The sequence below is a fragment of the Zalophus californianus genome, chromosome 5, assembly GCF_009762305.2.
Source record: "Zalophus californianus isolate mZalCal1 chromosome 5, mZalCal1.pri.v2, whole genome shotgun sequence".
NCBI lineage: Eukaryota > Metazoa > Chordata > Mammalia > Carnivora > Otariidae > Zalophus > Zalophus californianus.
The window spans coordinates 46,177,898-46,205,462 of NC_045599.1; the positions used below are offsets into that span (position 1 = coordinate 46,177,898).

General features: G+C 37.4%; 1 protein-coding gene across 1 annotated transcript in view; it reads left to right on the plus strand.

Moving 5' to 3' along the window:
• The window catches only part of ZSWIM6 (zinc finger SWIM-type containing 6), a 190,010-nt gene extending 162,933 nt beyond the window's left edge, over nucleotides 1–27,077 (plus strand). Inside the window, exons 5-14 of the mRNA XM_027604835.2 lie at nucleotides 2,499–2,678; nucleotides 6,988–7,164; nucleotides 7,442–7,588; nucleotides 11,149–11,295; nucleotides 12,717–12,977; nucleotides 16,839–16,974; nucleotides 19,927–20,084; nucleotides 20,737–20,900; nucleotides 22,638–22,719; nucleotides 24,349–27,077. Coding sequence (XP_027460636.1) covers nucleotides 2,499–2,678; nucleotides 6,988–7,164; nucleotides 7,442–7,588; nucleotides 11,149–11,295; nucleotides 12,717–12,977; nucleotides 16,839–16,974; nucleotides 19,927–20,084; nucleotides 20,737–20,900; nucleotides 22,638–22,719; nucleotides 24,349–25,211 — 2,315 coding nt within the window. The 3' untranslated portion in view covers nucleotides 25,212–27,077. The remainder of the gene's footprint in view (nucleotides 1–2,498; nucleotides 2,679–6,987; nucleotides 7,165–7,441; nucleotides 7,589–11,148; nucleotides 11,296–12,716; nucleotides 12,978–16,838; nucleotides 16,975–19,926; nucleotides 20,085–20,736; nucleotides 20,901–22,637; nucleotides 22,720–24,348) is intronic.
• The last annotated feature ends 488 nt before the right edge of the window (nucleotides 27,078–27,565 follow it).

Genomic DNA, 27,565 nt, shown 5'->3' on the forward strand with positions numbered 1-27,565 from the left:
CCCTTGATAATTGATCACATTTCCTTGTTTCTTTGTAAGCCAAGTAATTTTGGATCCTGGACATTTGGGGTACTGTGTTGTGAAAGTCTAGATCCTTTTTTTTTTTTTTTAAGATTTTATTTATTTATTTGAGAGAGTGCAGAGTGAGAGAAAGCATGAGTGGGGCAGATGGGCAAAGGGAGAGGGAGAAGCAGGCTCCCTACTGAGCAGGGAGCCCGATGTGACGTTGGGCTCGATCCCAGGACCCTGGGATCATGATCTGAGCCAAAGGCTGATGCTTAACCAATTGAGCCACCCAGGCGTCCCCTGAAAGTCTGGGTCTTATTAAAGTCCTCTGGAGCATTGTTTTGTTTTTTAAAGCGTACGATCAACAACCAGGATAGATTCAGACTATAACTTCTGTTTCATCTTCTTTGGGTGACAATATCCATAGTTTTCAAAGTTTTGCTCTGCTGCCTTTGGTCTTTCTGGTGCACAGGACTTAGACCTGTTGGTAGATAGCATCTAGGGATCTACCTCTTCAGCTCCTGAGTGTGAGGAGGGCCCCTTTTCCCAGTTCTCTCACGAACTCGATGAGATTTCTCTTAAGTTTTTGCTGTATGTGCCCTCTGCAGAGTTCCCCAAATGGAGTTAATCTTCTCTCAAAGCCAGGACAAAAGAGGGGAAAAAAGTAACAGGAAATCATCCTGATATGGCTTACTTAAAATTTTATTTCTCCAGTCTGCTTGCTTTTATTTTACTTTGTAGAGTACTCAGGTTGCTGTTTTTTGTGTTCATGGGGAGAGATAAGCTCTAGTGGGTTTATTTCATTTTAACTGATCACATTTTGTTTTTAATTGGCATTTAAAAATATAGAAATGTAATTTTTAGATATCTGTGGCTTGAATAGGTTGTAGCCATTTTTATTTTCTGTTGGTAAAAGTTATATGATATTTAAAATATCAGATTCTGTAATTGAAGAAGCCCTTGCTAATTTTATTTTAATTTTACTGCGTTTTTAATTTTAATCCCAATATAGTTAACATACAGTGTTATGTTAGTTGCAGGTGTACAATATAGTGATTCAACAATTCTGTACATTACCCTGTTCATCGTTGTAAGTGTACTCTTTAATCCCTATCACCTATTTTACCCATTCCCCACCCACCTCCCCTCTGGGAACCGTCAGTTTGTTCTTTATAGTTAAGAGTCTGTTTCTTGGTTTGTCTCTTCCTCTCCTTTTTTCCTTCATTCATTTGTTTTGTTTCTTAAATTCCACATATGAGTGAAATCATATGGGATTTGTCTTTCTCTGACTGACTTATTTTACTTAGCATTTATACTGTCTAGTTCCATCCTTGTTGTTGGAAATGGCAAGGTTTCATTTTTTTATGGCTGAATATTATTCCATAGTGTGTGTGTGTGTGTGTGTGTGTGTGTGTGTGTGTGTGTGTGTGTACACGTACACACCACATCTTTATCCATTTATCTATTGATGGACACTTGGAAAACTTGCTAATTTTAAATGTGGAAGGATAGAAAGCTTCTCTTTTGGACAAAAACTGCTCATTTGTACCTTTGTTATTCACTTAGCTAACATAGTGGATTAAAATAGACACAGATACACATACCTTTTCAAAGAGAAAGTGTTGAGAACGGGTTTGAAATACTAGAATCCGTCTTGTGTTGAAATTAGTAAAGTAAAGCTTGAAGTTTTAGAACTTATGAAATAATTGTTTGAATTAGCTATCTCTGAAGAATGTAGAAAGGAATAATAAATTTTATCAGTACTTAATTCAAATTATGAGTTATGCCTTCTAAATTCATTATGGCTTTTCCTTTTAAAAACAAGTGAAATTTTGATGCATGTTTAATGATTTCATTCACATAAAGACATAAATTTAGTGATTTCACTTATAATAAGATTAGTTTCTGGTTAAATCATTCAGGGAAGTATGTTTAAGTGAAATTTTTTTAAGATTTATTGATATATAAATACACATTGATATATAGATATGCATACTAATTTAAAAACATAATAAAGTTTGGAAAGCTTATAAGAAGACTAGGAAACTGTGTCCATTTTATACCTTTATGATTTTATTATAAAAAGGGAAATTTAATTTTTGCATTGAAAAACAATTTAGAGTGGTTTGTTGCAGCATTCATATATAAAACCTGTTTGTAAATTAAAGTGGCAAATTGGACTGTAGGGTTGTATTCTTTATGGACATTTTTGTCCAAAATGTCACACAAATAAGAAGGTGATTACAGTTATCATTTGAAATATCTTTCATCTTTATGTGTAACATGGTTTGGATATTTGGTTCAAATTCGGGCTCTATTGTTCTTCCATTGAACTCTGTATGAGATTTATCACTTGGATTAAGGAGAGAATTGAGTTATAAAAATGGCAGACCTGAGTCCATTTTGAAAGCATTTAAAATGTACCATTATTTATTAGAATTGGAAATTTTTATAATTTTTGAAATTTACTTCCCTCTCTCCCTTTAAATTAGGTGCTCTGTGGATGTGTATAGTTTTAAACCCCCACTGCAAGTTGGAGCAGAAGGCCAGTTGGCTAAAACAGCTGAAAAAGTGGAACAGTGTTGATGTCTGTCCATGGGAAGATGGAAATCATGGCAGTGAATTACCCAACTTAACCAATGCTTTGCCTCAGGGTGCAAATGCCAACCAAGGTGAGTCCACAGTAATATTCTGCTCACTTTGTATCAACCTAATTGTGCATATATGCTTATAACAGTAACTCATAATATATGTAGGAAAATTATTTTGCCACCTAGAACTTACAGTAATTTAAGGCATTCATATTTTGAATATGAATGTATGCATTTTTAATTTTTATCTGATTCCTTTGTGTATGTTTGTCCATACTATCAGAATACAGAGAGATATTATACTTTTATGTATTAGTATGTGTTAAAATTCCCTATTAATTATTTAATTTTGGAAATAATTAAAATCATGGAATAGGGTGGTAATATATTACCTTGTAAAACTAAATATTGAGAGGCTTGAGAAACTGTGTGTTTTTATCTCTCTTGGTACACACCAATTCATATTGGGGTTGCTTTGTAATTTCATCATTAAAAATTGTTAGTTTTAATAATATAGCAAATAAACATTTATGACCAGGCTGGAGGGGCATGAGATTCTGTTGGCATTTGGAGTAGGAAAATTCTTTATTGTAAAGGACTGTCTAGCATACCTGTTCCCACCTGCTGTAAGCTAATAGTGCCCTCCAATCTTTGGGACAACTAAGAGATTTTTCGGACATTTCCATATGTCCTCTTAAGGACCTGTGTCTCTCATTTCTGTGCTGTTTTTTCAGCCTTTCCTTTTCTGTTGGACCCACCCAATTAGATGAAGTTCCTCTCATCTTCCAAAAAACCCCAAATCCTTTGTTGGCCTCATTTTCCTTTCCAGCTATTGTACTGTTTTCTTCTCTCTTTCAGAACCAAGTCCTTAAAGAAGTTAAATCTTACAAATAAAAATTTAATTCACCAATTCATGTCACTATTTTTGTGTGATTTTGTGCTCCTGCTGCCTTTTTTGGGGATCGGGGAGAGAGATGCTGTGGGGGATTTGACAGACTTTAAAGTTACGATCGGTGTAAGGTGGGAGTTAAATGACCCTGGAAGGATCCAGAATCGCAGTTGTCATTCTGTATGTGCTGGCCCTATATGAGGCTGGTTCTACTAGAAGGAGGTGGACATTGTGTTGAGTATGAATGTTAGCATAGTGTTTTCAGTCTCTACAAAGAGAGAAAATGAGATGTATTACTCCATAGGGATTGTCCAATCAAAAAGAAGTTTTAGGACTTGGAAAAGATCTGGCTTTGCTTTGTCTAGAGTTATTTGCCTTGGGATTTTAGTATTTGAAATCTGTCATATCTTTATTGCCCATGATTATTTTGTTTAATAACTTCAAAGAAAATAAGTATACTCCGTTTCTTTTTTTCCAGAAACTTAGAATTTTCAAATTTAACAATTCAACATTTATTTCCTTCCTTTGCTAGGAAAGGGCATGCCTATATCTACATAGGTAATCTCTTTAATCTCCTTTTACTTAACTATAGTTGGAGGTTTCTCTGTATTTCACTCCCCACCTAGTTTTTGGGACTGCCATCCTAACATTTTACAGTTTACTACTTTACTTTACATTTGGTTACTTTCTCTTTGATTAAACAGAAAGATTCCATGGACTTTAGAGAGCCTTTAAGAAGATGTCCAGCCTCCAGATGAAATTTCATTTCATATTTGGTTTGGTCGAGGCACATGAAGTCAGAATCTAGTTTCTAAGGGCTATGTTTCTCGCTATTGGGTGTAAAGGCACAGGGTTCCTGTTTTTAGCAGAATATCCACATCCTCTAGAGGGGCTGTCAGAAGAGACATCTGTACAGAGGGACACTGATGTTCGGCCTGCATACCTGTATTGGAATGCAGGGGAGAGTCTGTGGTAGCTAGCAAAGCCCAGCAACCACACCATTGCAGCTGGGTAGAGTGTGCATAGGACTCAGACCGTGGGCAGAATTGGATGTGCTGGCACACTGGAGTGAATGTGAAGGGGAATCAGGCCTTGTCTTTGCTAAGATTATTTGTTAGAATTAATTAGCAACATTAAAATCCAGACTCTTTGAAAGAGTAGGTTTTTTTTTAATATACCAGAATGATAGCCAATTTTTTAATTTTAATTTTTTTATAAAAGAGCTATTAGTTTTCCCCTTTTTACTTTTCTGAATTTCCCAAATTTTCTTTAATCAGCATGTATTAATGTGTTATATACTTTATTTAAAATTTGTTTATAAATTTGTGTATTTATCATTTTGAAAATTTCGTTAGATAATCCATTTCTTTTTTCCATCTTGTTGCAAAACTAAAAACTAGACATGTAAGATAAAAATTGGCCATAATTTTGATACTAATCAAGTTTTATCTTTGTAGTCATTGTCTATGTACACAACCTTTATTTACCATGTTATTAGAGACTTTCTTATATTTTCATTTAATTATTATTTCATTAGTATTTAGCTTTTTTCTTCTTTTTTGTTTTCTGTTTAGAGGAGCCAGAATATTTAACCTTTTTTGTTAGAATTGGTTTTATTGGCCTTTTATAGCTAATCACTGTTAAAAGTGTGGTGTGTTCCTGTACTTTTCTCTTTGCTCATACATACAAACATGTGAAAAGTTAAGTTTTTTGTTTTTTTAATAAATGGAATCATACTCTACACCTTAATTTTATTATTGATACCACAGTGAGCCAAATTGAGAAGTAGAACTCTGATTTTTTAATACATGCATAATACTAAGTTGCTTTTTTAAAGTCTCCTAGTTTTAAATTCTGTTTCTGTGATTTCAGCTAAATAAAAAAAGCAAAATGACAGAGTCACTTAAAATGTATAAAATTTGGACTTGGGAATATTTAACCAACTGACAGAAGTCATGGAACCAATTTTCTGTTGGGTAGGAGTATCTCTACCTTGCTCAGCAAAAAGGCCTGATAGGTTCAAAGGCCCTTAAATATAGGGCCCCCTCTTCCTATTTGCAAGGTGTGCATCTGTGCACTGGGCAGGGCCGTAGCAGAGACGTCAGTATTTATGCCTCTCAAATTATGTCATCATACATTTTGATACGTCTTGCATTCAAATATAGATAGGTCTAAGTTGACCTGAAACCAAGCTGAAGACTTCTCAGAAGACTTTCATAACAGCTGAAATAGCTGAATTTAGAGTGTGGATATTTATGTTTTGATCTTGACTGCCATTGCCTGGCCATGTGACCTTGGCAAGTCACGTCACTTCTCTGAGTTTTCGGTTCCATCGGCAGAATAGGGGAGTTGAACTCATCGCACTAGATGAGTTCCCAGAGTTCTTCTCAATTTGGTTATGTTTTGGTTTTTATGATTCCCTTTTTTTGTCTTTGTTTAGCCAAAGCTCTAGTTTGCTTCTTATTAAGTCTCAGTACAGTGAGGTGTGATACTAGAGCCAAGTAAAATACACATATGTAAGCATAGTTTGTTACCCTGATTTTCAGTTGAGACTTGGCTAAGGTTTGTGCCACAATTGAAGGTAAGTCTGGAGTGGGGACCCAAGGGGTGGGATTGCAGTTACAGAATTTGAACCATGTTATCCAGAGGGACTGAATAATCCCAGGAGTTGGGATGAGAATATTCTTTATTCCCCAAACATTTCTTTTCTCCGTCAGGTCCTGAAACTTGAATCCTCTTCGGAGTGTTTGCTTCTGCTCTTTTGTGATGCCCCGGCATACACTATGCTGGGGACATCACACCAGTCATGGAACCTGCCCAGGAGTCAGGAGGCAGCCTGTAGGGGCAAGGTAAGTGCGCTGGTTTGTTTTGTAGCTATGTTGTGTGGCTTTGTGAAATGTTAAATATATGCATTTATGCCCTTTGGGATATAAAGTGGCATTTAATCATTATATCCCAAGAAGCATAATAGTTTTAATTGTGCAAAACCGCACAATATAGTTAAAAAATACAACCAAAAGCACAACCCTTCTGCGTATCTTTAAAGGCTGATTGCATCTTCCTGAAAGGTTCCATGGCTGGTGTCGCATCTCTTGCATAGTGTTTGTGAGAGCTGTTGATCCCATCAGGGCAGCCCACCACAGCACCTCAGAAGTGGGGAGCAGTGAGTTTTCATGTGACTTTTGTGCCGAGTGCCTCCTCAGTGTATTTGGCATGGAAACTAGACTTGACACTTCTTTTTGCAGGATGCCTTTAACCTTAGCTTTGATGGCTGCAGAGTGTGTGTGTTTGATAAAACAAGTGAGTGGATGGTGGCTCTTTGGGCTGACTTGCCTCCTAGTACTTAGGACATGAGAGTATTCACCCTTCATCCTTCCGCTTAGGGGGTGCAGGACAGTGTGTGTGGGTGTGTTCATGAACATCTGGCCACAGAATGGTATGACTGATGGATTCACATGTGAATAATAGCTGACCTGGCTTTCTGAATTGTGGGAAAAACAGATTCATCGAACAGGCCGCATCGGACAGTGTTCACCCGAGCCATTGAGGCGTGCGATCTCCACTGGCAGGATAGCCACTTGCAGCACATTATCAGCAGTGACCTATACACCAACTACTGTTACCATGACGACACTGAAAACTCCCTCTTTGACTCCCGCGGGTGGCCCCTCTGGCATGGTAAGTGGCCAAACCGGAAAGACGTTTCCATGACTTACTTCTTTGTTTCGTTTCTATAGCATTATTGGAGTGGGAGGTGCAGAGTGGAGGGATTCAGTGGGAGATGGATGAATGCTTGGCAGTAGGAGCTGAGTGTTTCATTCAAATCCAAGTTCAGAAGTAGGTTCTTGTGTCTTTTTAATAGTATTTTGGGGAAAAACATCTTACTATATTTAAATGCTATTTTTGTAGATCTGTCTGACGATGGCAACTTTCTCCCCTTAACTTTTTGTTTTAGAACATGTTCCTACAGCTTGTGCAAGAGTGGACGCATTACGTTCTCATGGGTACCCCAGAGAAGCACTGAGATTAGCAATAGCTATTGTTAACACGTTAAGACGACAGCAACAGAAACAGTTGGAAATGTTCCGAACTCAAAAAAAAGGTGAATGTGGAGTTTGTTTCCATTGGAATGGGATTCTTGGTGATGACATCACTAGATTTTGTCCTCTCTTGAGAGAGATGGCTTTTAAAATGAGATCAATGGAGATGACCATTCATTGGGAATATTTAATAGCTGATCTGTGAGAAATTTTAGGCACATTTTTCCTGGTTGAATGTTGTAAGAGATGAAATTTTTAAAAATATTTCTTGGGTTAGTTAATTTTTTTAGGGGATAGTTTTGTGTGTCTGAATTATTGAAAATGCCAGTCAACCAAATATCTTATTTTGTGAAAGTATGTTTTAATTCTAACAGTGAGGGGTCTGGGGCCAGACTGTCTGTGTTTGAATCCTAGCTTGTAGGTCCCAGCTGGGAGACCCTAGGCAGTGACTGGAGCTCTGTGATTTAGATTCCTCATCTGTGGAATGGGGCTCAGTAGAAGACCTGTCTCTTAAGAGTTGTTGAGAAAATTAAACTAGTTAATCCTTATAAAGCTCTTAAAAGAGCTGGCACGGTGTGTAAGCACTCTAAAACATTTTACCTGTAACAGTTTGTACTTCAGGACATGGTATTTATTTTAAGTGATCAAAACTCCTGGATTTTTTAAATTCTGTAAATAACATTTGATGAGCTGCCAACTGACAACACATTTTAATTTAACTTCGCTTTATCTTAGTTCACTATTTATCTTTTAAATTTTAAATAAGTACTACTGAGTAATAGCAGTTGCAGAGAGTTTTATTACATGCATAAGCACTGACCAGAAAAAATGTATATATGCTTTTTCTGATTAATCAGTGCACTTCTTGTTCCTTCTATAGGTGTAAATCTTTTTATGTTTCTTTGATTAGGTTTGTTTTTTCACTCTGGAGTTTTATTGCTTATTCAGAGAGATACTTTTAGTTGCTGGGGGATTTTTTGAGTCATGTTTTTGTTTTTAATCCTGTGATTATACACACACCAAGGATACAGCTAAAATTTATCAGAAGTTGTTGAAATAAGCTGAAGGTTAAAGTGAGCTTTTGTTACAACTTTTAATACCATCTATATCAGACTTACTATAAATGTTAACTAACATTATCATATGTATGATGACAGAAACTTTTTTAGAGTTAAAATTTGAACCAAAAAGGGGAGCTTAAATGGAATTGGAATGTGATATCCCTGGTGATCACTATTTTGTCCGTTTCTTCATGTTCTTCATAACATAACTGATTCCCATATGTTTGCAAAATATATTGCTTGGACCTTTGGAAAATTTTTCTGAAATACCCCCTCCTCCCAAATATAAACAGTCTATAGCCAGAAGATACCTACTTCTGGAAAGTATGAAGGATAGTAATATCCAGGCTAAGAGAGAGTGAGGTATTTTTTATATTGTAAAATTAAAGCTAGGTCATGATGATTATTAGATTAAAAAATTGTAAACTTTTCTTAGAAATGTTTTTAAAATAAATTTAATAAAAATGTTGCAATATCTAAGAAATGAAAAGTGTAAAAATGTTAGTTTGTGTAGGTAAGTTAGAATATATTTAAGTTAGACCCCTTTGTCTTTGAAACCACTCTTGAACCCATTTCTCTTTTATCTTGTGAGCAATGAAAACTTATTTCAGACTCTTATTAAGTATTACTGTGATTGCACCTCTCTACCTGTATCTTTCCCTCCCTTTTTTTGTCCATATTTAAAGAATAGGTTTTTCATAGCTGTTAAATTCCAAATTGCCATGACACTTATTTGTTATGTGGTCAAGATTAGTAAATATATACCTTATACATTTTCAGTAGTATTTGGCATTGTATGTCAGGTTTTGTTGTTGTTAATTGAGATATAGTTGACATAAAATCATATTAGTTCAGGTATACGGTATAATGATTCGATATTTATATATTTCAAAATGATCACCACAGTAAGTCTAGTTAATATGTCACCATATATAGTTACACAATTTTTTTCTTGTGATAACTTTACTCTTAGCAACTTTCAAATATGTAACACAGTATTATTAACTATAGTTGTCATGCTATACATTACATTGCCATGATTTGTTCATTGTATAAGTGCAAGTTTGTACCTTTTCCCCTTTGACTCCTTTCACTCACATCCACCCCTGCCTCTGGCAACTACCAGTCTATTCTCTGTATCCAGGAGCTTGGGTTTTTTTTTTTAAGATTCCACATAGAAGAGAGATCATATGGTATTTGTCGTTCTCTTAGTTCACTTAGGTTCTTGATTCTGAAAAAAAGTTGTACTCCTTTTTTAAAATTCATTTCTCTCGTTTCCATGTTGTTTTCACTAGTTTTTGTGTGGAAAGAAAATAGAGGAAATACTTTATAAAATTTTCTCTCTCGTTTCCATCACTTAGTAATAAATTTATCTGTGTAAGTACAACACTTCCTTTCACCACACACACACACACACACACACACACACAGACACGTATGTCCCCTTCTCCCCCCATCAAACACATATATTTTGTTGTTCTGAGAGTAATACTCATGTTCCTTTTTTTATACTGGTTATGTGTATGAAGGCCAGTGACAGAAACCAAAGGGAAAGACCCTTTCAAGGAATATAGGACCCAGCTTCTATAAATTTTAATACCTTGTGCCAGGCCATTCTTTATTTTTATGTCCTGATAGTTGATAGTCCAAAACTGGAAGACTTTTAAAGGAATATTGGATTCATGGAATGGTTCTTTAGCTATTTGTAAAAAGCCAGTTTTTGTCTTGGATATTTTATGTTATATATAGATTTCATTATATTTTCCTGTAAGAAAGAGCTACTATTAGTAAACATTTGGATATAAAATACTGCATTCTTTACAACAAGGAACATATCTTAAAATATTTACAGCTTTTTTCTCAGGACTCTGTAATTTAACATAAGAACTTGAAAGTGCTACCATTCTGTGAAGAAAATGAAAAGGATACATTTCATCTAAATTATATGTTACCTTCTGCTGTAGTTCCCCTTTGTGGCAAAGGCCCTCTCTTAAATGGCATATAGATCCATGATAATGAGGCCTTCCATAGATGCAAGGGGAGTAGTTTAATGATCTCCATAGGGGAGTCCAGGTTGGACCCAGGTTACCGCTGCCCTCTGGTCTCCAGTGTAGATGACCCAGTGAACATTGACTCTGAGGGTATCTTCTTAATATAGTTAGCCAGTGATCATTCCAGGGGGACTTCGTAGTCTTCTCTAATGCAACTCTTGGGGAAGTGAGGGGAGTTGTCCTCACTTCTCAGATGAAAATTTGGAACTCATTTGTCCTCATACAACATCATTTAATAGTATAAGTAATAACATTCACCCAGTACCTTGGGCACATGAATTGATGTTCGGGGGCTGTCCTAGAAAGTTGGCACCATTTATACTGATTTACAGATAGACTTTATGAACACAAAATAGTTAACATGTTGGGAATTATGTGTACCTTTGTTTTTTTCATTAAAGAGGAATTGCCAATTGAATTCAGTACTAATCTGTTAGGATGACACTATTAAGTGGTAAAGCCTCTCTTCCTCTCCTTGTTTCCATCTCTCACTTCCCTTTTCTTACACAGAGCTACCCCATAAAAGCATCACCTCGATAACCAATCTTGAGGGCTGGGTTGGACACCCCCTGGACCCCGTGGGAACTCTTTTCAGCAGCCTCATGGAAGCCTGCCGAATCGAGGATGAAAACTTCTCTGGGTTCTCCGATTTTACAGGTAACACTGGTGGCATTCTCTCATGTGCTTTTCTCCCTTAAGCTCTGAGTGGCATTGGTCATTGTTTTTGTCAGTTTGTTTTATGAATCCATAGGGTTAATAGTACTTACAGTGAGCAGGGGAGCAAGGAAAGCGTGCTTTTGTGGAAGGTTTTACAAACTGGGAAAAGTCTTAGAATCGATAGTTGGCAGCATGTGTTAAGAACCTTAAAGATACTGGGCCCCTGGTGGCTCAGTCGATTAAGCGTCTGCCTTCGGCTCAAGTCATGATCCCAGGGGCCTGGGATGGAGCCCTGCATCGGGGGCTCCCTGCTCAGCGGGGGAGTCTGCTTTTCTCTCTACCCTCCCCCCTGCTCATACTCTCTCTCTATCTCACTCTCTCTCTCCCAAATAAGTAAATAAAAAATCTCTAAGAACCTTAAAGATACTTATTTTCTTCTAGCCAGTGATTCTGCATCTAAGAATTTATCTGCATTTATTGATTGTTTTTCAGCATCATGATTTAAAATAAAGATGTGTATCATAGCATTTAAAACTAGAAATTTGCATTAGAAGTTTCTTGTCACTTAAATGGGTTGTAGTCTACTTTAAGAGAAGTATCTAATGTCATTAAAAGTGTTTTACATCACACATTCCTATAAAGCAGTGTTTTGAAATTTCTCTCTGCCTCTTGAGACTTAAGCATCATCCCTAAAATGACTGCCCATGGGCTGTGGATGGAGGTGTGGGAGGCAGGAAGGGTTGTCCCTCAGCTGCTCTCATGCCTGGGTGAACTCAGAGGATGAATTATATTGCACCTCCATAATTTCTCCTGTGGTGTTTGCCTTCATGGGTTATGGGTGCCCCAAACTCTTATCAGGACTGTGAAAGGTATGACTCTGACTTCCCTTTCCTTGGGAGTTTGCTGGTTAAAATTTGTTAACATTTCTAAGAGAAATACTTTAACAGAGATAAGAGAATGCTCAAAGAATCATTCCTCTTTTGGTAACTGATGACTCTTTGGTAACAGAAAGGACCTTGAAATTGGATTATATGTATGTTGTGTTCTCTGCTTTTCTCATTAAATTTCAACATTGTGATAATTTTTTTCTAATGCCATGCTTTAAAGACTTGGTACCTATTGTAGTCATGTAATTTTGCTCTTGTTTAAAGTCTTTTTTCACTCTTAAGTATTCTTACCATCTCTTCTTAGATTTGTAGGGTTTTTTTGGTGATTCATTTTCACTGGGAGAAAAATGTAAATTCTATCCCCCAAAACACACATAACTGGTCATTCATGGTCATGTTTTAAAAGATCCTAGAAAACCATTATATAGTTCTCAAATAATTCATTTTTCAGTACTGGGTAAAATAAATATTCATACCTATCAGTACAGGCAAAAGTAGTATCTGAACTCTGATTTTGTTTGTGACATTTTACAGAGAATATGGGACAGTGCAAGTCTCTGGAATACCAACATCTACCTGCACACAAATTCTTAGAAGAAGGGGAATCCTATTTAACACTAGCTGTGGAAGTAGCCCTGATAGGGCTGGGACAGCAGCGTATCATGCCTGATGGGCTGTACACACAAGAGAAGGTTTGCCGGAATGAGGAGCAGCTCATTTCCAAGCTTCAGGAAATTGAATTGGATGACACACTGGTGAAAATTTTTCGCAAGCAAGCAGTCTTCCTATTAGAAGGTAGTGTGATAAAGAAGTTTTCCACTTGTTTTGCCAATTTTATTGAGGCACTAAGCTTTCTTTATGTCAGGAGTATTGCTTGAATGCGTTCAGTATGGTAGTTATTCTGATTGGTATGGTCTCTGAGTGTCATAGGACTGTTTACTATCCAAAAAGTAGTATCACTCAGTCAAAAAGTATAGATGTTCAGATGTGTGTCATTTGATTTAAGTGGTCGTGTAAGATAGCCTGTTAGAAATGAGCCCCATTTAATGTCACACACTTTGAAAAGGACTGTTGTTATTTAGTCTGTGCTGTTACTGAGATAAATGCAAGTTTGATATTTAGCAAGTTATCGCTGGTAGCCATGTACCTATTTGCTCGATCCATTAAATAATGAAATGGAAATTCGTTGGCATTCCTCTGAATTATTATTATGGCTGTTACTGGGTTTTGAATATGTCATTTGCACATGCTAGCAAAGGACTGGAGGCTGCAGGAATGAATTTCCACTGTGCTAATTATTTCAGAGAACTCATTAGGCATAGATTCACCAAGTTCAAAGTTTCGTGGACTCTCTAAGGCAAAGTCTGATTTTCTTCCTTTTATAAGGTCAAGAGCTGAATGGCCTAAGAAATTTTGGTTGGCATTATTTTTTAAAAGTGTTTTGTTTTTTGTTTTTGTTTTTTTCTGGAAAAGAGTAAGCGTAATGAGTGTAATAGCCTAATCTTTTACGCAAATTTAAGTGATGCCTAATCGGTAAAATTGCTTCTATCTCTTCAGTACGTGGGCGTTATTATTGTGGGATTCTCTGGGATGGATAGGTTAATAAAGTGTGGTGTGTTCATCTTATATTCAGAACTGCTGCAATATGGGGAAGGGATTTAGAGAAAATAACATTTGACAACCTCTTTTATTTGTCCAAAGCTAAAGATCTCTTTGAAAGAAAATATTTTCATCAAATATATTATACATTTGTATGTTTTAGAAGTGCATTTTAAAGGGAAAATGTTACTTAAAAAATAAAATTAAAGGGAAAATGTTCTTAATATCATGCTTAATTTTGGTAAAATTCCTGATATTAATATTTTGAAGCCCTCACCTTAAAGTTTTTTTTCTTCTAAAGATAAAAAAAGCCTATGTTGGCAAATTTCAAGTGATCTTCATTCTTTCATTACTGTTTTGTTTTAGTTTCCTCCTGTATAATTCCTTTTGATATAAGCAGTATCGTTAGCCACAAACTCTTACTGCTATCACTGGCTCTTAGTAACCAACTTTTGATTGCCATTATATTGAGGGACAGGAAGAGTATGTGTGCTTTTCAGAGTTGATAGTGTCTGATACCTGTTTATCATTTGCCTTTTTGGATGTCTCCATGTTCATTACTCATGAATATTTTAAAACTTTTTCTTAGTTTTTGACTAGTGCATCTCTCCCCATTAAACTTTTTTTTTAACTGTGCCTGATGTGGAGTGCTTTTTGACTCACCACAACCTCTTTTCCTTTCCTGGTCCTGCTAGGGCTGTAGAAAGTGGGTAGTGCAGGACAGGAAGCAGTCCAAAGGGAAGCCGAGGGACCATTTCTATAAACTCCTGAAAATAAGCACTCCATGATTGAGTTCACAGCACTGGGGCACCAAGTTCTTCATGTATTTACACTCTGGAAATTTCAGGGGCAAAGTTGTTAGCAGACACTAACTATTCTGAAATAAAAGATGCTAACTTTTTCTGAAAAAGAAAAAGCAGTAACCCCGTATTGTTGCTGTGTGTTAATCACTTTTGACCACAATACAATACTGGCATATTGCATCAGTTGGTATATTGGTAAAGCATTTCTGGGAGTTCAGGGATTACAGTCATTATTAATCCATAAATAATTCTGTGATCCCTGACTGAATATTTTTCTTGTTGGGAGGTGTCATAACGTTAAGTGTTGATTATGCATCCTGGGGTTTTTTGTTTGTTTGTTTTTGCATAGCATGAAAAGGTAACTTGATGATTTAAGGGAAACACTGAAAGGAAATGGAGGAGAAATGAAGAAAATGGATAATCTACAAATTTGCTATAATGAGGCCTTCAGTAAAATAAGAGTTAGTGTTTTAGTCTGCCCAGGCTGCCATAACAAAATACTTTGCAGAGTGGGTGGCTTAAGCTATAGAAATTTCTCACAGTTCTGGAGGCTGGGAAGTCCAAGGTCAAAGTGCTTGTCAGTTAAATTTCTGGTGAGCCCTCTCTTCCTGTCTTATAAATGTCTGTCTTCTCCTTGTGACTTCACAAGGCAAAGGGGGAGAGAGAGCAAGAGAGCTCTCTGATGTCTGTTCTTATAAGGACACTAATCCTGTTGGATCAGGGCCACACACTGTGAACTCATTTCACCTTCACTACCTCTGTGTAAAGGCCCTATCTCCAAAGTACGGTCACACTGGGAGTTGGGGCTTCAGCATACGAATTGGGGTGGGGAATATAAACATTCAGTTCATAGTAATAATAATTTAAAAATTTGGCTAAAGGCAGAACTATGATGCTATATCAACTTTTGAAGACTTTGGGTCACTAAACATTTTAAATGTCTTAAAGATAGGAAAGGTAATAGATTTGGTAAAATTAGAAACATTGGATGGATTTTAGTTTGCCTAGGTAAATAAGATTTTATGAAAATATGATTTTCAAAGTACTTAAATAATGAGCAATTAAAAACACTAAACCAAAAATAAAATAATGAAATGTTAAAATAATCTCGTTAAAATGATCTAGACTGTATCGTGCTCCTACCCAGTGCCCAGTTCAGTAACTCCTCTCACCATTTCTTCTGAACTGCCATTTCTTGCATTCTAAACTCTTCGCCAGACTGATTTTTCTCATGGAAAACAAATGTATTATGTCCTTTGAGCAGCAGTGTCATGGTTCATAATTCTAGAAATCGTGAAACAGATGTTACCCAAAGGTGACATGGAAACTAATTTATTAAACACTTTACAGGAACTAAACCTCAAAGTACCTAAGTGGAAAGTAGTTGAACTAACCACTGTGGTTTCCTTTCAAAATTTATTTTAAAATTCGGTATTGCCTTTCTTAGGGGCAGCATTCCAAGAGCACACAGGGGAAGTTAGCACTGCCACCATGCCTGTCATAACTTACTAAGAAATGAATTTTGACAGCTTAAATGTAATTTTGCTTTTGAAATTGGTCTTTTGGAGCCCCCAAAATGGTAGATTTCCAGTTACTTTAATTTTATTTTTCTTTTACCTATGGTGAGTATCAAATGGGTTACTAACTATTCTTTTATTATGAATCACTTTTTGAGAATTAATATCTATTTCTGCTTATTAGAAGCAACAGTGTTTAAAGTCTTTGTATTGGGATTTGTGGTTTAGATGCCTCCCATGAGGCAGAGCACTCTTTTCTGGAAACCCGGCTTGTCTGTGCCCATAAGACTGATTGAGTCCAGGGGCAGATTCCAAAGTTAAGCTGCAGAGTCATCTGTGTATTTGAAAATCTGGATGTTCAGATGTTAAACATTGAGAATGTTTCTTGAATTCAGATGTTTCTTGAATTCAGTGAGATGTGCTTCGGAGGGTTTCTTTCTCTGAAGCAGTTATAATATGAAAAAGCTCTGCCCCCTAGTTCTGTGATTCTCATTTTAGCTGTGGTACAGTTAGTTGGGGGACTGTTCCTGAAATGAATTCAATATTGGCTACTATACCCTGTAGAATCATTTTTGACTAAGAATTGTATTTCTTTCTACTATGTCACTTTGATTACATTCTTAACTAGATCAGCTTGTATATGTTATAACTTTACATAAAAATTTTAAAAATATACTTTACAAGAAGTCTTAGTTCCTTTTTTAGGAATGTAAAATGTGTATGCTCTCTTCCCACAGCCGGACCATATAGTGGTTTAGGCGAAATAATCCATCGGGAGAGCGTTCCAATGCACACATTTGCCAAGTATCTCTTCACCTCTCTCCTACCTCATGATGCTGAATTGGCATACAAAATTGCACTGAGAGCGATGCGGTACGTATTCACAGCCCGGCCGGGCAGAGGCGATCCAGATTCCCCACGGGGAAGAATGGCTGTTCACTGACTTCTCCTTCATTTGTATTTCTTGTAGGCAGCAGAATAGCTAAAGAAACTATTTATGCTTCTTGGATTGTTATAGTGGTGGTTTGTTTGTTGCTTTGCTTGGCTTTTGTTTTACAGAAAGGGAAGAATTGTATCCTAGACTGCTTCGTACTTGTGCTCTTGGTGGCTTTTTCCTTATTTCTCTTGAAGCTAGAATTTGGGAATTAGAGAACAATTTTAGGCCAGGTTTAATCATAAGGGAGCACCGATTGAAACCTTCCTAAATAGTTGGTTGTTTTGAAAAAATTAGATTTTTGAAGCGGTGGTAAATAATAAGTATACTTGCCTGAATGTAGTAACTGAGGGAGCCCTTCACACCTGCTTTAATCCCACATTGCATCATTAGTGCAGGAAGGCCTTAGTATCACCAAAACACCTTTGTGCTCAACTGGAGGATGAGGGAAGATGGGGCCTGTGGCTAGGGTTGAAGGCATCACTGTTAGGCATCTTCCAGGACCTGCTCTCCACACTCTGACTGCTTCCAGCCCCTCCTTTACAATAATAATAATAATTAGAAAATGTTGTTCTCTGCCACTGACCTTTCCATTTTCACTTTCCTTTTTAAAGTCTGTTCACCAAATATTTTTATCATGAATTTGTCTAGGTGAGTATTTTTTAATGAATTCAGGACTGTATTTTTCAATCTTATATGTTGCCTATTAAACCTTAAGAACTTGAAAGTCATATCCACCTTTCTTAAAACATGAGATTTTTTTCTTTTTTAAAAAATTAAAACACTCCTATGTGAAAGTGCAGATTAGACCCAGTTATAGTCACCAAAGACAAACCATGTACACACCCAAGAGCTTGAGGTGTTGGAGAATACTTTGATCCCATAGAATCTTTTCACCAGAGATTCTCTCTGTCTGCAACCAGTGTAGTGGATTCAAAAGAAATTCTTGTTTGTATGAGGGTAGTTTATATCTTTCAGGGGGCCTCTTTTCTATGCAGTAAGTGAGTGTGTGTGTGTGTCAGTGTGTATTGAGGCTGACATCTTTTAACTTGGCATTCTTCCCTTGGCACCATGAAATCTCATTAACCTATCAGAGAAACCTTGTGAAATTCTCATCTGTTTTTAAAAATACCCCCAAATAAATTAATAACTAACATAAGTAAAAATCACCCCCCACACCCACTAAATTACTTTATGCCCCTTGGTTTGTATTTTAGGGCACAGTTTTGTAAGTAAGTGCCTATTCCCATTTTTGGAAGCTGAAATAGAAGTTGTCAGACAAAGACAGATACTCAGCTCTATACTTCTTAAATCTTAAGAGTTTTACTCCTGTTGTAAAGAGAAGAATGCTAATGTTATGGTGCCACCAGATGCTATTGCTGTGACCACTGTAAAGTTGAAGGGTAAAGTGTGATAAGGTTTCTCTGTGATTCTGGCTTATGGGAAGGTATCTGTGAAGTGGAAAGGCTTGCTTTTCTAACACTCAGAAACTCATTTATGTTTGTCTTTGGTTGCTGCCAAGGCAGTTTGTTTATGGGGGATATCAGTGGGGCACTAGGGGATTATTTTCCACCTCTTTTCTTCTTGCCACTGCTTCTGCTAAAGGACTGCTGTGGAAGGGAGGTAGTGTGACTTACTAAAGCATCTTAAGGCACCAGGGGAACAGGCAAGAAAAGAGACCTGTAGCTTACTTGCTTCTTAGTCTTTCTGGAAGTGGGGGAAGGGTAGGGAGCTGGAAAAGGGTGTTTTTAGCACTCATTTTCTCATCTTTTCAGGGCTGTTAACTAGTTTCCTCTACAGCAACTCTGGAAAGATCTGCTGGTGAACACAGGAACATTCTGGGTTTTTTGAGAAGTTATAAATAGCAACTTCACCAAAATTCTTATTACTTAATTGCCTGCCTTGCCACCCTTTAATGCTAACATCTCTTTGTCCCTAGATAAAAGGAAAAGAAAGTGAGGCATTTGGCCTGCCCGAACAGTAACTGCTCTTGGGTGGGACCCCAAGGCCAGCATCTCACCCTGACCTGACCATGTTAATTCCTCTTGGTCCTTAGCTCTTACTCCCTAACACTGGTATACTTGAGTTAAGGTCAGTGTTTTGATGACTGTGAAGGAACAACTGCAGTTGTAGCTACCCTGCTAATCTCTTCGGTACTTATATTTGGAAGAGATCGCTAAGCATGTGCTCTGTTTTCAGTAATTGTTCTTTATTTGTCGACATATTCTTAATCAAAAGATAGATTGATTGAAATCAGAGATCACACTGAATTTAAGCATGGCTGTCAAAGCACAAATACTTGGATCATTTGCATTCATCATCTCTGAGAGGATTGATACAACATATTCTAACTATAAATTCCTAAAGTAATAAGGAACTAATTCTGCAGGAAGTATGAATCTATGGAAAGGAGGCCATTTTTGTTTAACTTCCCCCCTTATTTTGTGTTTTAATGAGTTAGCTTATCCATTTCAGCTATCCACTGTTCCCTGACTGTTGTAATCTCAGTCTTAAATGTTCACTTGCCTATGAGTTTCTGTTGGCTTTTACTTTTTATTGAGTGTGATAAGATTCAAAAATTTTACAGTAGGTGAACATCAAATTTTGTGTTTCAGATCTCTTCAGTGTTCCTTTTCTTAATTTTCTTGAATATTGCAGTTTTTTGAATGATGGTAAAGAAAAGAAATCTCTTAGGTTTGAGTACTGAGCAATTAACAAGGTGTCTTTGGCATCCAGATAGCAGAGTGTAGCTGTACCAGCTCTTCCTGCACCCAGGACCTGAACAGTTTCTCCCACCATCTACCCACTCATCTGCCTTCTGACCAGATCCTGTGGCCAAGGGGATGAACAAAGAATAACTAGGAAGCAACTGTCTTGTCTTCTCATTACAGGTTACTAGTATTGGAATCTACTGCTCCGACTGGAGACCTCACCCGCCCACACCATATTGCGTCAGTCGTTCCCAACCGGTATCCTCGTTGGTTCACTCTAAGCCACATAGAATCCCAGCAGTGTGAGCTGGCGTCCACCATGCTGACTGCAGCCAAAGGTACTAGATTGTCCTGAGGCCTCATGGTTATTGTGTTAGTTTGCCTTTTTTCTTTTTTTAAAGATTATGTTTTCTATCAAATTGTCAATAGTGGTGCCAATGTCCAGATGTAGGGGATCCTTTTCCTTAGATGTTAGCCTGTGAGGTAGGATGGGTGCTGCTCACTTGAACCTGACCTTTTCCTCTTTTAATTGCATCATTAAACTTGGTGCTGGCTGAGTTTAGGTTTAGTTACCACACCATATAAATGGTGGTTCAGGTTCAGAAGCAGATTAAAATGTTAGCTTACATTTTTTTTTTTCCTCCCTGAAATATTCACCAAAAATATGTAATAGGAACTGGGGGGGCTTTTTGCTCTCTCATGTTAGTTCTGGTTAATAGGTGCTTTTAGTCACCAAGGGTGTGTCTTGGTGTATCTTTTTTGTGAAACTGTGATTCATAGGCATTTCAGTAACTCTGGGACCCTAAGTTGTAGTAACATTTGTGCTATATGTGAACATTTCAGGTAAATTAACTTGTGCTTTATGTTTTGTTTCCTTTTTTTTCCTCGTGTGTGTGTGTGTGTGTGTGTGTGTGTGTGTGTGTGTGTGTGTGTGTTGTGGTTGTTTGATGTTTGGTTTGGTTTGGTTTGGTTTTCCCTTGTTTGTTGCAGGCGATGTTCGGAGGCTGGAAACAGTATTAGAATCCATCCAGAAAAACATTCACTCCTCATCCCACATCTTCAAGCTTGCCCAAGACGCATTTAAAATAGCAACTCTCATGGACAGTTTGCCAGACATCACTCTTTTGAAAGTGTCTCTGGAACTGGGCCTGCAGGTACGTGACTGGTGGTCTTTCCTGGGGCCCCAAGGACTGCTAAATAAAGGCACCATCTCAGGTTGTTTCTGTTTGGATATTTTGGTGCAGCCACGTGACTCTTCAGTGCACAGAACTGTTACACTTCAGGAGAGCACTATGCTTCAGAGCTGCGGTCATTCCCAGCCGAACCAGACTGCTGCTTGAGATGCAGGGACTGTACTTTTAGAAGCCCTATTTTTGTCCTTCAATAAAAAAGGTCATTTTCTGAATTATAGCCTTAACATCACTGTTTCTCCTTTAGCGAATAGAGGAGATTATCTCTAGTAAGAGACTTACGTGAAACTATCATGTATTAATCAGTTGTTAGGGTTAAAGTTTTAGAGGTAGTGTGAATTTTTATTGATGTTTGCATTTTCATAATAGATGGGCAATTCTAGCTCCTTTTTATAACTCTGAGAATATTCGGTAAAGGAGGAGTGATTGGGCCAGGGTCCAGTTTTCACCTTTCCAGACACCTGCTTAGACATTTTACCAAGGACATTTTGAGTTAGTCATACAGATGGATGTTTGCTTCCTTATAGTTTCTAAAAAATAATTACTGTGTAAACCAGGGACTGAAAAGTTTATATTCTGACTTTTCTAAGGAATTCTCTTTTAACATTTGCTTTTTTTGGTCACCATTAAAAGCACTGAAGGAAATTGTTATCTAATTACCTTAAGTATGGGGAATAGAATGCCCTGATTAGATGATTAATCTGTTTTTTTAGTTATGGATTCTCCTTATGATGATTAATAAAGCTTAAGGATTAGATTACAGGAAAGTACACTTACCCTATATTGTACTGTACTAGCAGAGAGTATAGGGCATTGCATTTAAGCTACACAATGACATTTTAGAAGTTTCTTTTTAAAAATAAATTGATGCTAGTTGGCTTATTTTTGTTATCAGTTGCCTCATAGAGGTATGATACAGAAAGACCCATTAATGAACTTTCTGGTTATTTGGAATTCTGACAGGTTTTTTGTTTTTTTTTTTTTTTTGGATAAATGGCAGATTACTGAAAACTTAGTCCCTGCCTTATTCTCTCTAGGACCCAAGAAGGAATCCCACAGCACCTTTCTGAGGCTTTAGGCATGTCATCTCCTGGATGTTCTGAATGGGGGAAGCAGCAAGAGATGGATAGTTTTATTTGGGGATCTTATTAGAAAGTGAAAAACAAAATCAGATGACTAATGATGCCAAAAATGATTTCTTTCCGTAGACCTGGGGTTATCTTCATGATCACCAGGAAAAAGAGCAACCAGAGATTGAAGGGATAATTAAAATGATTATTTTAAAATACTTCTTTGCCAAATCAGGATTCCTAGTCAGAATTCGTTCATGAGAAGCCTCAAAAATCTAGAACCATGGAATTTGTTAAAGCTGAGGAGGAGAAGAGGGCATGGACTATGCTTAATGTTGCAGTCTAGCCCTTTCATTTTGCAGATGAGAAAAGTGATTAATTGAGCAACTTGCCCAGGATGCTGCATCTGGTCAGTCAACCCACCTGGAGTAGAATGTGGGCCTTCTGTCTCCTAGGCTGGGGAGCCATGAATGAATTCAAATTGATATGCAGAACTTGGCTCTAGATATGGCTCTCCATCCTTCTGGTAGCAGGGAATATTCCTAGTAGTTTATGCCTTGGGATGAATTGTTTTCCTTTTCCATTAACGTAGACTAATCTTACGAAACATTTTGTTATTCTGTCTTTATAGGTTATGCGGATGACACTGTCAACCTTAAATTGGCGACGGCGGGAGATGGTGAGGTGGCTGGTAACGTGTGCTACTGAAGTGGGTAGGTAAACTCTGGAGTGGGAGCTTTCCCAGGGACCTCATGGTCGGATTTAACTTGTCATTTACAAATATAAGAATGTTTTCTCTCTTTTACCTTGAATTCTCCAAGGCTCCTTGCTCCTCCTAGCAACCTACAGGGTCTTCCCTAGCCCCTGCCTTCAACCTTTAGTTATACACACTCACATTGTTCTTCTTCCAAAAGATCACATTTGTGGGATTTCAGACTCTTTTAAAATTAAGTCACTGAGTAAACACTTTTTTTTGTGCTCTGTCACTCTTAAGGTGCTTTTGGTAACTTTTTGTGATAATCAGGTTTATAATTTTATGTTAAAGAGTTCCAGAGTGAATCCTTAGTAGGGTGGAAACCACCTTTGAAACTAACTTGAGACTGTGGGTTAGTGGTTCAGTCCATTTTAGTGAAAATAATATGAAGCTATCTAGTTGTGCTGAGATTTTTCTTTATCGTCTGAGGGCATATGTCATTGTATCCAGCAGATAAATGATTACTGGGTGTGGTGTAGGTCAGCTTTCAGGTATGTGAAAGCTAGGCATAGGAAGATCCTTCTGGTTGCCCATAATCTGCATTTGGTGAGACCATCAACCAACTGTTTCCCCTCTCTAGCAGTAAATCGGTCCCAAAGAAAACTACATTTCCAGTAGGAATGCCAACAAACAAAATGGTGGTTGCCTTAAATAAATGTTGGTTGAATTGTCCGTCTCCCTTCCTGTTTGCATCAAAAAAAGGTACACACTTCTTATTGAGAGGATACTGCCTCCTCAGTTTTTAGATCATGTAAAATCATTCTTGTTTTTTTCTTTTATTAATCTTAATGGCTTGTTACTTTGAAAAAGGGAAATTGGTCTTAATATAAAAATTATATTATTAAATTGTTGAAGTGATGCTTCAGTGAAGCAATACAAAGATAATACCAGTTGAAGAACTGCTGTACAACTTCCCTAACCCTGTACCAAGGTATATACCTAACTTCTCTTTGAGATTTTCGTACCTTCTCTTTAAATCACTCAAAGTTAGGCTTTTCCTATATGGCTCAGGCATATTGGGTCTCTGCACTTAAAATGGTTATTTTATAAAGATCTTGTCAGTTATTTCCAACATCTGAGTCATCCATAGGTCTGCTTCTGTTGACTCTTTTCTCTTGACGATGGTGCACATTTTTCTGCTTCTTTGTGTGTCTTAAATCATTTTGTATTGTGTATACTTGAAAGTTACAAACACACGTACCACATAAAAAGTCTGTATTTTGGTGAGAGTCGTAGTTTCTTCTGCCTCAGATTCTGTAGTGGGGAACTGACAGGAGGCCCCAGTGAACTAGAACTCATTAGCAAAAAGCCATTTTCTGAAATGGCAAAGCAGCACAGTGCAAATACCAGCTCCCGAGGAAGTTGATTACAGGAAGTTCATGTTCCTTTCAGGCATTTCCCTGAATAACAGTCTCTAATGACCTTATTCTAAGAGGTTGCTCCCAGGCCCATTACCTTACAGGATTCTCCGGCCTAGCTCATGTCCTGTGCTGGTTAACCATGTAAGCATTGATTATGAGGTGGACATAAGGCAAGACCTCTGGGCAGCCTCCTCATCAGTAATAGGGCTTCTCTGTGTTCCTTGAAGGTGTTTATGCCCTGGACAGCATCATGCAGAGCTGGTTTACCCTCTTTACTCCCACTGAGGCCACAAGTATAGTTGCGACCACCGTGATGTCCAACAGCACCATTGTCCGCCTCCACCTGGACTGCCACCAGCAGGAAAAGCTGGCCAGCAGTGCCCGGACACTTGCATTGCAGTGTGCCATGAAGGACCCTCAGAACTGTGCCCTCTCCGCGCTGACCTTGTGTGAAAAGGATCACATAGCTTTCGAGACGGCGTACCAAATTGTTCTTGACGCTGCTACGACTGGCATGAGCTACACCCAGCTCTTTACAATAGCACGGTACATGGAGCACCGCGGGTACCCCATGAGGGCCTACAAGCTGGCCACCCTGGCCATGACGCATCTCAACCTGAGCTACAATCAGGACACACACCCTGCCATTAATGATGTTTTGTGGGCCTGTGCACTCAGCCACTCCCTTGGTAAAAATGAGCTTGCAGCTATAATACCTCTGGTGGTCAAGAGTGTCAAGTGTGCAACGGTACTGTCAGACATTTTGCGCAGATGCACTCTGACCACTCCTGGCATGGTGGGACTTCACGGAAGGAGGAACTCTGGTAAGCTCATGTCACTGGACAAGGCCCCCTTGAGGCAACTCTTGGATGCCACAATTGGGGCCTACATCAACACGACGCATTCACGACTCACACACATCAGTCCTCGGCATTATAGTGAGTTTATCGAGTTCCTCAGCAAGGCCCGAGAGACCTTCTTAATGGCGCATGATGGACACATTCAGTTTACACAGTTTATTGATAACCTGAAACAAATCTACAAAGGCAAAAAGAAACTGATGATGTTGGTTCGGGAGAGGTTTGGTTGATAGAACTTGTATGAATGGGGGTGGGGGGTGGGAATGGGAGGGATGGTTTGTTTTTACTTGAGCCTGCCTTTGTACCCTTTTTAACTTAAAGAACAGAGCCACACCGGTATTATATGTGTATAGTTCTATTGCGTTTGCAGACTAAATTGTCATGTTGTGAAAGTTTGTGTGTTTTTAATTTTTTCCCTTTTTCTTACTTTTTTTCTTTCCTTTTATTATAATTTTTTTTTTTTTTTTTTTGGTTTTGTATGAGAGAGAGGTTAAAAAGGTTTGGTTTACACTGAGTATATGTTGTCAAGTGGCGAAAGTCCACATAGCTCTCCTGTTTTCTGTATACGTTCACAGCCTCAAAAAAAATAATTGAAATGGCTTTAAAAACCAAACAAAACACCTCCATCCTGTGATAAGTACCTCGAATGGATTCAGCTTTACTCCTTTGTAACTCATCTTTACATTTTCAGCATATTTAAACAAACCAACAAAATGAAATACTAATAGTTAAAAGGCTGACCCACGTGGCTTTGCAGTGCTGTTCGTCCAGAAGCATGGCACACGATGCTTGTGCATGTGGAAACTTAGCGACTGTCAACATACATTCTCAGGGATTTATCAAAAAAAAAAAAAAATTAAAAAAAGAATGAGAGCATTTATTGTACTGTATATATATTATAGTATATGTCTGAATATTGAAAATATAACATTAACTAATTTATAAAAAATATTCTATGTAATGCAAAATACTTGAAGCTGCAGTAGCTTGGTTTTAAACAAAAACAAAAAAAAAAACAGAGAAAACCTATCAGAAGGACTAAAAGTGCGCCTTGCTTCAGGGTTGGCTCAGGCGGTGAACTTTATGCTGGGCATCTATGCAGAGCCGCCTTTTGGATTGCATGGTTGGACTGAGATCTTATTGGGAGAGATTATATATGTATATATATTTATACAGCTTATGTATACATATATATATGTATACACACAGACACCAGACACACACCACCAACAACAACCACTGTACCACACATGCTTGTAACAGGCACTAGAATAAAGAGGGACAACAAAATACACAGCCAGAGCAGCAAGCCTTAGCATTAAGAATATACAGTATGCCGGAATTGGGGTTCGTGCCTCCTAGCCTAGGAAACTTAAAAGAAATATCCTTTTGACACAAAATGGAAAATGTTTTCCAAAACAATTGACATATGATACATTACGCCTTTGCAGTGAGCTAATAATAAGCTAACCTTTGTGCACAAATAACATTATATATATTATATATCTATTCTGCATAGGTATTTTGACTTTGTGCAGGACAGAAAGTTGTGTAGGTATGACTGTTCTACTTTTCAGTTTTCTTTCTTTTTTTTTAAATATATTTTATTTTCTCTAGAATTACTCAAAACAAAAGCAGCCTTCTATCTTGCCTTGTCTTAATGCTTTAAAATAACCAAACTGGAGATCTAACTACCAAACTGTTCATTATATTATTAAATACCAACTTTGGTTACAGTATAGTGTCTTTACTTTAGCTGATGGTTCTGTAACTTTGTGCTTTTTAAAGCAATTTTTATGTTTTGGTGCAAAAGTTGTCCAGTGTCTCCTGTTCCCTTCATTAGAGAACATGCTAGAGGTATGTTTGTAGGTATTTTTGTTTAGAAGAACTATTTCATGCGCTCCATTTTATTTATTATAATAGGTAAAAAGAAAAAAAAAAGGTTGTACTTCATCACCCATGTAAACATGCTCATGAAGTTGAAAGTAATTAAGATTTGATACACTGATATCAATTTATTTATGTAACTAAATCACTGTTTTATAAACTTGTTAATGATCAACAATTTTGTTTTGATTAAAATTAGTTTTTTGAAAGTTGATTCTGCCTCCTTTATGGTATATCTCGTGTTACACTTGAATTTGGTGATTATAGGCCTGGATGTTACCACATCTCCAAGTGTTTAATACTATACTCATTCATCTGGTAAATATTTATGTACTATTTTCTAGGCCCTGGAGATAAAATGGTGAACAAAACTAGGCACTGGAGCTTACAGTCTGCTTGGAGAAGACCGACGTGAATCAGATAATCACAAAGATAAAATACAAGACAGAATAGCTAATTTTTCCTCAGTCTGTACATTTGGTCCTTCCTCCCTAATTAATAAACTATAATATAAGATGCTCAGGACTTGATATATTTAATAAATGCTGAGTTTGTGAGAGAGTTTTCTGTGTGTGGGGTTTCAAAGGAAATTGCATTATAGGGAGTAAATGCTACATACACATTATAAACATTTGTCCCATCCCATCACCATCAAAGATGTATAGCAAAATGGTACATGTAGATTGTGTGTGTGTGT